We start from the raw sequence: 11,389 nt of genomic DNA, 5'->3' as shown, positions 1-11,389 counted from the left end.
CCCTGTTCAAGAAAAAAGCATTTTCCATTCATTTTGCATATGTTTAACTGTTTTCAGCTATAATTAATTGTCATGTCATGCAAACTAAATCCTCAACAGAGTATCATGACTGCCAAATATAGTACAAATTGCTGTGGAAAAAAAAGTAATTCCAAGAGTAATTTATGTTGTTCATAGTAAATGCCATATTGTTGTGCAAGTTGAAAGCAGTGATGCCTGAAGACCAGCTTTACTGTTTTATAAATCTTATTTTGAGTAGTTGAGTATGTTAATAGTTTTTGTAGCTACAGTAAAGACAATGCAGCAATGAAGAAAGATATTTTTTTCCTCCTGAAAATCAAAAATGCACCAAAAATTTCCTTGAAACCAGGGTCAAATTCCTTTTCCTACTTGTTCAACAGGCCAAGATCCATGCAAGAGCAGCCCCTGCCTCAACGGTGGTACCTGCTACCCACGTGGTTCCTTCTACATCTGTACCTGCCTGCCAGGTTTCAGCGGGGAGCAGTGTGAATTAGGTAAACTGTGCTATCTGGCTGCTGATTAACTCGAGTTTAAAGCTCTTGTACATGAGATCTGGTGTGCTTTAAAGTTGGAGGCTGCATGGACGCCTGAAAAATCCTACACCGAGGCCTTACTTTGGGACAATTGAATGGAGAGATCCCCATTGTCTCTCCTCTTTTCCCTCTCCCCAAAAAGTGCATGGATTTGTGCCCACACACAGGGGTTAAGAGAACTGTAAATGAACTTCACGAACTGGATTATACAGCATTGAATTCAAAAACGCACCAAATTAAAAAAATATATACATTAATATTTGGTATACTTCCCTAAGAGCTTCCCATAGTTATTTGAAAGGCTGGTAAGATAAAATATTCCAAAATGTGAATGGGAAGCTGGCAACTGAACACAAACTTGAAAACTTTTGCAGGAAATTTTAGATATTATCATAATCATATGCATCTTTGGTACAAATTAGTATTTTGGTAACAATTTCAGCTGAGGAACCTCTTCCAGTTGCCTGTGAAATCTCTGCACCTCCTGTAACTGTAGATTTCAAAAGACTCACCTATGTGTTTCAGAATAACCAATTTTCCTTCCAGAAAGCCAGCCAAAGTATCATTAAATGACTGGAACAAGTAAGACCTAGCATAAAATTTGACCTGAGCATATTTTAAAATATATATATTTTAAGCCTTTTACATGATGCAGCAATTATTCCTAGTTGTTTGTTTGTCTGTAGATATGTCCAGCTTCTGTCTTATATTTTAATGAGTGAACCACAACCAGCAGGTCGTTTTTGAATGGAGATGTTTGCAAAAATCTCTGTTGAAGTTTACACTATCATTGTTTCAGAGGAAAAGCATCCATTAGGAAATTTCAAATAATCTTTATGAAGAGACACACTAGCTTATAACCTGTGCAAAAGCAACCTGTGGTGAAAATAATTATATAAAATGAAGTTGTGCTCCAATTTAGAAGGTGAAGACAAGGTATTTTAGCAGCTAGAGGAGTCAGGGACAGACACATTATTTGTTTACTGTGCAAATCCATGAGTGCTATGATGTTTCGTCCTTATCTCGATAAGATTAGACAAGAAAGAAATGAGAAATGCAAACCAAGGAGATTCCAGAGCAGACTGAAATTAGCAGTCTGTTTAATGCTACATGATAAGATTTCCAATATTTGAGTTTTGTGAAGATATTCACGTCCCTGGTGGTTAATGGGAATTTTAGTTGTGCCAGGGTCACACACACACAAATCAGATTTTCCACCAGGAGAAGGCTGCATGGCATTCCTCTTTCTCATCCACACAGCCACCACTGGGACCTTTTGCAATACTTCCTCCTTCTGCTCAGAACTGGTCCCAGTCACCAGCCTGACTGAGGCTGCAGAGCATTTCCTCCTGGGAGTTGGGTGGGTGATGAAACCACTTTTATTTTCTGCTGCAGATATCGATGAGTGCCAGTCCAACCCGTGCCGGAACGGAGCCACGTGCATCGACAGCCTCAACACCTTCACCTGCCTGTGCCTGCCCAGCTACATCGGGGCTCTCTGTGAGCAAGGTAAGGGCTGTTCCCTCACCTCTGCTGCTGGACACTCATTTCCAGCCCAAAATCCTTCTGGGATAACAGGGCAAGGCCTCCTAAAAATGAGAAGGTGGAAGAAACCAACAAAAATCTGCAGGAAGCCACTTGTGGTGAGGAGAGCTCCTAATTTTTGTTAGATTTCCCTGACTTGTGGTTCAGGGTTTTTTACCATCTCTCACTTTGCACAATCCACATGCTAACCTGAGTGGAAGCCATGTACAAAATATAAACTGATATATGGGGCAATTTCTGTGTCAAAACATCGGATTTTCAGCAACAGTTTTCAGGTGGCTCCAAGCCTGCTTGCTTATGCTGCTGTAAACTGCTGGGAAGACACATAACGAGGCTCTCTCATTACTGTAGTGAACCTTAATGAGCGGGAGCAGTGTTACTTTGTGGCTGAGTTTTTCTCTTAAAAAATTACATGTGGTGTAACAGAATCCATCACCTCCAAAAAGCATCAGTGATATGTAGGAATAATTCAGTGAATAAGACAGATTATATCTTCCTCCACTGGAGACCACAGGTTTGACTGCTTCATCCTACAATTTTCAAAATTATTTGTTCTGGGATTATTTTAGGAAAAGTAGGTGCTGGATTATCATTACTAGGAGATTGTAAAAGGCTTTCTAAGATGGACAATAAGATTGAAATAAGATTGAATATCCCAGTGCCTGTAGTTGTTAGAAACTTGCCTGCAAGAAACCCCACAGCATTTACAGGAAACATTTGCAGTGCAAGATTCTTACTCAATATGTGGGAGGAGGAATAGGGCAGCAACATTTGTTCTGTCAATAAAATTAATGAAGGCATTTCCGTGGGAAAAAGAAATTAAAAAGAAATGATGCTTGCAAAACTTATGAAAATGTATTTTTCTTTTCCTTCAGCTGAATGATTTTTGTTACAGGTGAATGAACTAAAACTTTGGATTTGTTTAATTAATATTGTGTATTTTCGTTTTGTTTCTCAGCTTCAGCAAAGAGTGGTTTGCAAACTCTTCCAACTCAACCTGTAGAGATCAGTTTGTTAGAGATGAAAAATCTCAGAGCTGATCAACTCCAGCATTTTTACTGTTTAACCTTTTCAGCAGTCTGGTTAACCTTGTAACTTGAGAAGGCTTTCTGAATCTTGCCTCCCAAAGTAAAAATTGACAGTGTTTTCACACCAAAAGAAATAAATGTCCTCACTCCCTTCCTCCTCCCCTTCATTCCAGCAAATCCATAGCAGTGAGTGGCTCTGAGTGCCATGGTAGCTTTAAGCTGCTTTTTATGACCAACCTGAGAGTGCATTTTAGGTGGTTAATGGGAACATTTCCTAGTTTGTCAATCAGAACCAGAGCTGTGCTCTCTCAGCTTTGGAATTTAAATTTCCTCCACTTAAAGTCCTGCAGTGGTTTGGGACTTGGGAAAAGGTTTTAGTGCCAAATTTCCACTCCACCAGACAAAATAAAACTGTGTTGGCGATTCAGACATGGTTGTCTGGCAAGCAGGCTTTATTTCAAGGCATCAGTCCTGACCTCACTAGATTTAAAGACCAGCCAGGACGACAGAATATGCACCTTGGTGCCACAGGAAAGGTGGAGCTCAGCACACCGAGATTATATTTCATTACATTTTTTTTTTTTTTAAATTTTCAAATATACTATTCATTTTAGACAGCTTAAAAAAAAAAAACAGGCTGAAGGGATTTCTTAGGCACAGTGCTGAGCATTCAAAATGCCGTGGGAGGAAATAGGGGCAGGGAGCATGCACTGCCTTTGGAAATGAAGCTCAGAGTAGGAGGTCACCACATCTGCACCCACTACACTGGTGCAGAAGGAAAAGCAGAGCTCAGAATTTCACCAAATGCCCATGTGGCACTGCTCTGGACTGAGGGATCTTCAACAGGGGTATCATGCTCGTGTCAGCATTTGGAGAGGACGCTACCAGGGGACAGCACAGCTGCACGCCAGGGAGCTCTGGCAGGTGGTGAAGTTACAGGAACCTTCTGGGTGATCTAATCCAGGCTGAGGAAAATCAGTCCTGAGACTCAGGGAACTGGAACTGGCTCCCTGACAGCCCTTCCTCCAGCCAGGTGGAAAGAGTTCAGCAATCTGAGCCCGGGAATATCTTCCTGAAGTTAGCTGAATTTGTCAGATGTTAGAAAAAGTGCAGCTGAGAGTTCCCTCAAAAGTTTGCCTTTAAACTAGATTGTTAGATCAGTTAAGACAGGATCACTTCTGGTGCAGGTGAGATTAAAAGGAACAATATCCTCTTTTGCCCACCACCTTTGTATCTTTTCAAAGGAAAGATGCATATTCTGCTTGTCACTTTTTGACATTTGAACATCGCCCCTGAGAAATTCATAAATATCCCCAGAACATTTTCCCAAAGAGTGACAGATTACAGTAAATCTTGGTGTGAGTTTTATTCTGGGAGAGCCATCAGTCTTTCCATTGTCATCCCTCTGTGAAAAGCCCCTATGACAACTCTCAGGAAATGGTAGAGACTTGCAATTTGAACCTCAATTTTAAGGGTGAGTTCTCTTTATGAGAACTGGGTGAACACCTTTGTGGATTTTCCTCTTCCTTCCTTGTCTGGCTTGAGTTTCCTTTTCTTTTTCTTCTTTTTCTACTCTAACTGGTGTCTACCTGCTCTCAAGGAATGCTTTAAGCCTAAGTGTGGCTTGCTTGCATCTGGACATGTGTGCAAAAATGGCACACGTGTGTTTGTAATAGAATGCGCCTACATGGGATAATTCAATCAGCTGCTCCCTTCCAGGTTCTGAAAACAAAACAACTGTGGGTTTTAACCACCCTATCAGGAGTCATGTGTTCTTATAAGCCAAGTTCATTGTTTCAATGTCTGCGATTACTCTGGTCTCATTTAATTCTCTTTGTTCCCAGGGCTTGGTTGGTTGGGGTTGAAGTAGTTGAAAAGGGCTCAGGGAAAAGGTACTTTCTGAAAACAGATGGTGTCTCACTGATGTCTATCAGCTGAAAAGGGATTATTTTGTATATTTACTAGAGAAATGGGTTTCTCCTCAAGATGTGTGGGTGAAGTGGTCTCCAGCATTTTCTCATTAGCTGAAGGCAGACAGCCACTGATAAAATTCACAGCTGAGTTAGACTCTCATGTTCTGGTACCTGTGTCAGTCTTTATTTCCTTTAAGCGTCTTCTGGAATTTCTTTAAAGACAATGGACCTATTGACAGCAGCATTGAAAAAACAGTCCCTATGTATCAAACCTACCGAGAACACTTTTTTAATATAGTGTTAAGAGATGTGGTTACACACGTTCAACTGCAGTTACAGAGAACAGAAGCTGTGAGTGTAACTCCTTGCACACACCACTGGAAACCCCTGTAAATTGTCATAAACCCTGGATGAGTTTTAAAACACCACAAATATGGTGAGCAGTGTTTCAGTTTCAGTTTTTCCATCACATGCTGGAGTAAGGTTACACAAGTCTGTGACTGGGTACACAATGAACGTGAAATATTGCATTCAATAAGTGCTTGCACCTACTGTGCTCACTGTGGTTGGGTCAGAAAATTTACCTGCAATTACTGTCTGCTGGTTCACTAAAGGCACTGAAAATTTATACCCATATGGAACCCTTTTACCTTTTTGTCACCCTTTTAGCTTTCATCATTGAATAAGGGCTGCACACTGAGCACAAAACTCTGCAAAGATGAAACTCTCCACAGTTTTACTTGCCTGGTTTGCATTTTTCATCCTCAACCATTTTGGATCTTCCTTTCCCTATATGTTTTTTCCCTCTTTTTGTCAACCTCTCCTGTAAAATTGCCAACAGCAACAAACATCAAAAGCAAAATCCCTCAAAAAAAAAACCAGAATCCCCAACCACTCCCCCAGCCCCAAACAAAAAAATCCTCTTTTCCAGCATCTAAAAACTTCATGTATTTTACAGCCATCAGTTCTGGTTTGTTTTGGGATTTTTTTTAAGATTTGCAATACACACAGGTGCAGAAATTACTTAACTTTTCCCTTTTGTCCATGTTTGGCACCTTTTGCCTTGAGAAGAGAAATTGTGTGATGTTTTGTAAAAAGAGAAACTGTGCTGTAATTCATGCTCAGGCCATTATATCTAACTTAGTAAACTAAATTATCTAACTTAGTCCTCTCAGTTTTGTATTTTCTAGCCCCTTTGCCTCCCCAGTGTGACTTTCAGCAGACCTTCTCTGAAATCCTTCACTTCTTCCCTAGCAGAGACCAGTGAAGGTTTGGTTAGAATAGCCTGGAAATCCTCTCTGGCCACGTTTTTCTCAGCTCCTTGTTATTATCTGACTTGTTTCCTGTGGGACAAAGGAGTCCCTGAACAAGATAAATAATAAAATCTTAAGTGCCTTCACAAAGGACATAGGTCTGTTAGTCAGCCTTGTGTGGTTAAACAAATGTTCTAGAAAGCCCAAGGCAGACTAAACTTTAAAAATTACCTAGATGCCAGAGATTAAAGCTGTGTCTGCAGCCTGCACCTCACACAGAATACAAAGAGGGAAAAGATCAAAAAAACTAACAATTTGGTTATGTAGATTACATTCCTTTTTTCATAGCTTGGATGACTCAAGGCGCAAGCAGCTTTCTACAGTTCAGCTTCCTGGAAATAGAAGGGACATAATCAGCTTGATTATGTCTTTGCATTTGGTACATTTATTTCAAGACTGATGACTTTTGGGAAACTATTTTGATATCAGACTCCTATGACAGTGACTACATTATTACTGTCAGAGAAATTCTGATAAGCCTCTGACGTGGCTTTGCCACATTTTGTTTGCACTTTGAAATCCATTTATGTACATGTAAAATCTGGTTTGTGTAGGGGGGATTTAACCCCTTTTTTTTTTAAAAAAAATAGATAATTTGGTGTGTCCAGATGGAAATGGCCTCTTCCTGCTGTGAATTAAGAAACTGTGCTGTGAAAAATTGTTTTATAGGTGGTGGTAGCAGCTCAAACATAAGTAATCCCTTAGTTAAGGTATTTGCAGCCGTCAGCCCTTGGCATGTACTGCAATATTTGGCTGTTTCTGTACTCAGGCAAAAACCCTTTTTTAGCCAAAGAGTGTTATTGACCACTGACTGCACTGACTTACTGAAAATGAGGAACCCAGTTTCCAGCCCAGAACATCTCCATAACTCTAGAAAGGCTGGAACAGTTAGCTCCAGACCCTGTTTTGCTGATAAAATTTGGTGGGAAGTGGCTGATTCCTGGTGGGTGGGTGGGGTGGGGGAGGCCAGACCTTGTGTTTCTGTTCCTCAGCATCCTGAGGCCCCTCAGGGTGAGCCATCCCATGCTAGCTGTGATCGCTGTGGCTGAAATGTCCTTTATGGTGCCATTGCATCTGTCATGGCTCAAAACTCCCTGCCTTACCCCTGTTGTTTTCCCACTCCTCCCTAAAACTCCCTCTTATCACTGGCAGGTCCTTCCCATCCTTAAGCACAGCTCACACATCACGCATTCAGACATCACACTTGTTTTTTCCATCTTATTAATGCTGATTTTTTTTTTTTTCCTGTGATTCACCCCTGCAGGAGCAAACTTGAAACTGAAACTCTTGGTGTTTTTTGCCATCTATTCTGTTTACAGCTGCCTAACCTTGACAGAATAATTAACGTCAAATCCATGGGTTGTTCCTGTTCCAAGGCTTGCCTTTATTTCTCTTTGAGCTGAAAGGATATAGTGGCTGATGTGAATCCTCTCTGTGATGCATTCTTATCAGCACCATGCCTCATGCAAGCACAGACAACGTGCAATTTTATTACTTTGTACTTCAGCTTTGCAATCCTCCTAACAAATTGATGCTTAAAGTTGACTTCATCAAGGAAGATGGGGGAGGATTTGGAGGCATGAGCTCAGAAAGATAAAACTGGAGCTTTGCTTCTGCAGACTGAACAATCACAATCATTTCCCTTCATACAATTTTTAGTTATCAGTTTCTTCCAAACTTTAATTAGTACAGTGACTTGAAGTAGCATTTGTCCTTGCAAGTAAAAATTCCCATCCCCATGTACAGGCTCAGAAAACTAATGAAATGTACTTTCACTGCAGTCCAACATCCAGGCGTTTTATCCATCCAGGAAGAATATATCCTCCTGAAATTGCCCAGATTCAGCTTAATTCAATCAGTGTAAACCCACAAAGTTTCCAATTGCAATTATATGTCTTAGATAACTAATAGTCTTGCAGTTTGTGCTGGAAATGGGTAAGCAGAACTACCTGAAAATGAGGTTCACATGATGAGTGTTTGATTTTCATACCTTGTCAGATACAGGTTTTTCTTGAAGCTTTGTCCCACAGAAAATCTATTGGTGTGCCTGGGTTTGATGCACTGATCAAACATGCCTGGTTTTGGTTGGTTGATCAAACATGCCTGGAGATGGTACATTGGCCAAATGTTCCTAGTTTTTATGCACTGACCAAATGTGCCTGTTTTTGGTACATTGGCCAAATGTGCCTCATTTTGGTCCATTGACCAAACATGCCTGGTTTTGGTGCTCTGACCAAATGTGCCTTGTTTTGATGCATTGACCACATGTTACTGGTTTTGGTACATTGACCAAACAGTCCTAGTTTTGCTTCGTTGATCAAACATGTCTGTTTTTGGTACATTGGCCAAATGTTCCTGGTTTTGGTGCACTGACTGAATGTGCCTGATTTTGGTGCTCTGACCAAATATGCCTGGTTTTGGTGCTCTGACCAAATGTTCCAGGTTTTGATTGATTGATCAAACATGTCTGGTTTTGGTACATTGGCCAAATGTGCCTCATTTTGGTCCATTGATCAAATGTGTCTCATTTTGGTACATTGACCAAACATGCCTGGTTTTGGTGCTCTGACCAAACCTGCCTGGTTTTGGTGCTCTGATCCAAACGTGCCTGGCTTTGATGCATTAACCAAATATTACTGATTTTGGTACATTGACCAAACATTCCTATTTTTGGTTGGTTGATCAAACATGCCTGGTTTTGATACATTGGCCAACTGTTCCTGGTTTGGGTGCACTGACTGAACGTGCCTGATTTTGGTGCTCTGACCAAACATGCCTGGTTTTGGTACAGTGGCCAAATGTACCTCATTTTGGTCTGTTGACCAAGTGTGCCTGGTTTTGGTGCACTGACAGGGATGTGCTTTGTCTGTTTTCTGCAGACACCGAGACCTGTGACTACGGCTGGCACAAGTTCCAGGGGCAGTGCTACAAGTACTTTGCGCACCGGCGCACGTGGGACACGGCGGAGCGGGAATGCCGCCTGCAGGGAGCACACCTGACCAGCATCCTGTCCCACGAGGAGCAGATCTTCGTCAACCGTGCGTACCCACGGGGCTCCTCTGCCTCTCATCTCGGGTGCCACCACACCAGGGAGATGTGGAGGGGTCAGGGAGTGTCCAAAGGAGGGATGTGGAGATGGGGAAGGGTCTAGACAGGAGCTGAGGTCACTTGGATGGTACAGATAGGGGAGACTGAGGTCAGACCTCATTGTGGTGTTCAACGTCCTCTGAGGGTCATCTCTGATCTCTGCTCCCTGTGACAGGGACAGAACCTGAGGGAATGGCCTGAAGTTGTGTCAGGGCAGCTTCAGGTTGGATTTTAGGGTAAGATTCTTCCCCCAGAGGGTGGTGGGCATTGCCCAGGCTCCCCAAGGAATGGGCATAGCCCTGAGGCTCTAGTTTCTGAATAAAACTAAAGGATTTTCCTTTAATTTTGTCTGTGTGGTGTTGGAAAAAACGTCTGATGATTGGTGGATTCGGTTCTGCCAAAGAGCTATTTAACAAATTTAAAACATACAGCGCTTTGTTCAAGCACATTTGAGGCAGAACCTTTGCTCCAGGAAGCAAAGACAAAGTATTTGCTGCCAGAGCTCCAGAAGCATTTAGAAAATTCTTCAGGGATGTGCAGGGTGGGATTGTTGGGGCTGCACTGATGATCCCTGTGGGTCCTATCCAGCTCAGCATATTCTGTGACTCTAAACAAGAGAGATAGCTGAGGGTTCAGAGATGGTGAGACCTCCTCCTCACCACTCAGCTTTTACATCTCCAACTTAAAATATGCTTTAAAATGTTAAATAAAAGTCATGCTTTGTGTTATGTTTACTTCTGCAGTTAATACAAGTTCTCTATTACTATTAAGTTATAATTTTTTTAAATAGAAAACACTTTTTGGGGGGAGGGATGAGAACAAGAACTTTTGTTTTGGCATTTAAGCTTTTTGAAACATTTTGTTTTCTGGAGACTTAATGCGTTTTGTGCATATGATATCAAGTCCATAGTTAGGCATAAAGAGATAGCTACTGTGTTGTATTGTAAAATTTAGACAACACTGGTCACAGCCTAACCAAAACTTGAAAAACTGTGAATTAGAATATGGGATTTTATTTTTTTTTATTTTCTTCCCATCATATATTCTCAGGTAGGAAATTAATTCTCTTTACCTTGGTAGATATCACTGGGAGTGAAGAGACAGGGTCATTTAAAACTCTTAGATGAGAATCTGCGTTTTTATACACATCCCAAATTACAACCAAAAAGCTGAAAAAGAGCCTCTAAACCAGTCTTTAGCACAAAGAGCAGAATAATCTTAAGAACAGGATGTCTGATTCATTCAGCATAAAATTATTTTCTTTGGTGAAATCTCTTCCATTTATGGGAAGGTTAATAAAAATGCCCTTCTGGTTCCCTAGGTATTGGCCATGACTACCAGTGGATTGGCCTCAATGACAAGATGTTTGAGCGTGACTTCCGCTGGACTGATGGTAGCCCATTGGTAAGATGCCTTTGAGTTTAAATCACTCATTTCTTTTTGTGGTGGCTTATCAAATTCCCACTAACTGTGAGGGAAGCTGCACTAAAAAAAAAAAAAAAAACAGCCAAAAAACCCCCCCCGTTGCTAAAAATGGACCCAAGAAAACAGTCAGTAAATTCATTTTGGGATATCTAATACTTTGTGGTTTCACTCTAAGGTCTTGTTCTTAGTTCCTGTTATTGTATGTGTGGGAACTCTCTAAGGTTTCAAATAGAAATACTCAAAAGTCTGAGACTGTAGTAATTTAAGGGTCTCTGCTGGAGCTGATTTGTGATCTTCTTGCCTTGCTCAAGGCCATGTGTGGCAATTCTCCTCACTCACCAGGATGCATTTTTGGGTGATGATCTGGCATTCAAGCTCTTGCCTTTGCTGAGTCTTGGGTGCACAGAGGAGCCTCACAAGTATTTTTGGAGCCTGCCTTGTGGGGCAGCTCTGCAGCAGCCATCCTTAGCTGGTTCAGGAGGCCTGTAACTCATAATTCAGCTATAAAATTTCAAGATGCTGTA

At 41.3% G+C, this 11,389-nt stretch overlaps 1 protein-coding gene across 1 annotated transcript in view; it reads left to right on the top strand.

Moving 5' to 3' along the window:
- VCAN (versican) overlaps window positions 1-11,389 on the top strand; it is a 98,950-nt gene that overhangs the window by 73,256 nt on the left and 14,305 nt on the right. The window contains exons 10-13 of the mRNA XM_077790095.1: window positions 402-515; window positions 1,950-2,063; window positions 9,233-9,391; window positions 10,762-10,844. Coding sequence (XP_077646221.1) covers window positions 402-515; window positions 1,950-2,063; window positions 9,233-9,391; window positions 10,762-10,844 — 470 coding nt within the window. The remainder of the gene's footprint in view (window positions 1-401; window positions 516-1,949; window positions 2,064-9,232; window positions 9,392-10,761; window positions 10,845-11,389) is intronic.

This window comes from Lonchura striata, chromosome Z, assembly GCF_046129695.1.
Source record: "Lonchura striata isolate bLonStr1 chromosome Z, bLonStr1.mat, whole genome shotgun sequence".
Classification (NCBI taxonomy): Eukaryota; Metazoa; Chordata; class Aves; order Passeriformes; family Estrildidae; genus Lonchura; species Lonchura striata.
Note: the sequence above shows the minus strand (reverse complement) of the source record. Positions and strands in the feature narration are given on the sequence as shown.